General features: G+C 56.3%; 1 protein-coding gene across 1 annotated transcript in view; it reads left to right on the forward strand.

Moving 5' to 3' along the window:
* Positions 1–1,471, forward strand: part of RPL3 (ribosomal protein L3) — a 7,682-nt gene that overhangs the window by 5,427 nt on the left and 784 nt on the right. The window contains exons 6-9 of the mRNA XM_006890195.1: positions 4–190; positions 608–768; positions 1,114–1,215; positions 1,376–1,469. Coding sequence (XP_006890257.1) covers positions 4–190; positions 608–768; positions 1,114–1,215; positions 1,376–1,469 — 544 coding nt within the window. The remainder of the gene's footprint in view (positions 1–3; positions 191–607; positions 769–1,113; positions 1,216–1,375; positions 1,470–1,471) is intronic.

Here is a 1,471-nt window from a genome sequence, read left to right on the forward strand (position 1 = left end):
CAGATGCGCCTGCTTCCTTTGCGCCAGAAGAAGGCTCACCTGATGGAGATCCAGGTGAATGGGGGCACAGTGGCTGAGAAGCTGGACTGGGCTCGCGAGAAGCTGGAGCAGCAGGTGCCAGTGAGCCAGGTGTTCGGCCAAGACGAGATGATTGATGTCATTGGAGTGACCAAGGGAAAGGGTTACAAAGGTGAGCTCAGGTCTGAGCCAGACGGTTCTCCCTCAGGAGGGAGGAAGGGTCTCGGCCCAGCTGTTCAGTGATGAGGTTCTGGAATGAGCGCTGGGCACAGCGCCCGACTCACACTGCGGAAACATTCCTTGCTGCCTTCCTTCTGAGAACAGCCTGTGGTCAGAGGTGGGGAGGGGAGCAGGGCGGCTGCCACACCTGATCCTCAGGCGTCTGATTGGGAAGGTAGATTCTAAGACCTAACAGGTTACAGCCCCGGTCCTTGGCCTCGATGGGAGTTTGTGATATGTGTCCTGTTACTAATGTAGCCAGGAGGCTTGGGCCTCAAGTTCACTTCTTTAGTGGTCAGTTCACAGGGAGGGCTGAGTTCCGGGCCCCCATGGTGCAGCAGTGAGTAACAGCATGTTGTGTTCATTCTAGGGGTCACCAGCCGCTGGCACACCAAGAAGCTGCCCCGCAAGACCCACAGAGGGCTGCGCAAGGTCGCCTGTATTGGGGCCTGGCATCCTGCCCGAGTGGCCTTCTCTGTGGCCCGTGCTGGGCAGAAGGGCTACCATCACCGCACGGAGATCAACAAGAAAGTAAGGGACTGGTGTGGGGAGAGTGCCCTGGTCTGGGGGGTGGGTTGTCAGAGATGGAACAGGGGGTCAGTTTCCACTATTGGAACTTCCACACAGGGACAAAGTTACTCAGTTCACCAGTGTCATCTTCAAGGAAGGGTGTACATAGTCGAGTCTTTAGCCAGGCCTGGACACCTTGACTGGCCTGTCCAGCACAGTCCCAGCTGCTTCCTCTAACCTCTGGTGCACGTGTTTTCTCTCTCTGATAATGGTCATCTCTTCCTTGAGGCTACGTGCGCCTCTGGCCTCCCAGGCTGGCTCCCTGCCCGGGCTCCCCATTTCTGAGTGTTTACAATCCTCCTTTAGATCTACAAGATTGGCCAAGGCTACGTTATCAAGGACGGCAAGCTGATCAAAAACAATGCCTCCACTGACTATGATCTCTCAGACAAGAGCATCAATCCTCTGGTGAGTAAGGAGCTGTCTCCTGCTGTGCGAGGTCTGGGCCTGCGGGATCCTGGAGGCCGGTGGTTCTGGCCTGCCTTAGGCCAGCCTTGACCAGCCTGTGGAATACTGACTGCTCTAGCTCCTGAGACCTGGCTGAATCTCTGACCTTTTCTCCATCCAGGGTGGCTTTGTCCACTATGGTGAAGTGACCAACGACTTTGTTATGCTGAAAGGCTGTGTGGTGGGGACCAAGAAGCGAGTGCTGACTCTCCGCAAG

This window comes from Elephantulus edwardii, unplaced genomic scaffold (genome assembly GCF_000299155.1).
Source record: "Elephantulus edwardii isolate Elephantulus edwardi_28Jun2011 unplaced genomic scaffold, EleEdw1.0 scaffold00086, whole genome shotgun sequence".
In the NCBI taxonomy this organism is placed as follows: domain Eukaryota; kingdom Metazoa; phylum Chordata; class Mammalia; order Macroscelidea; family Macroscelididae; genus Elephantulus; species Elephantulus edwardii.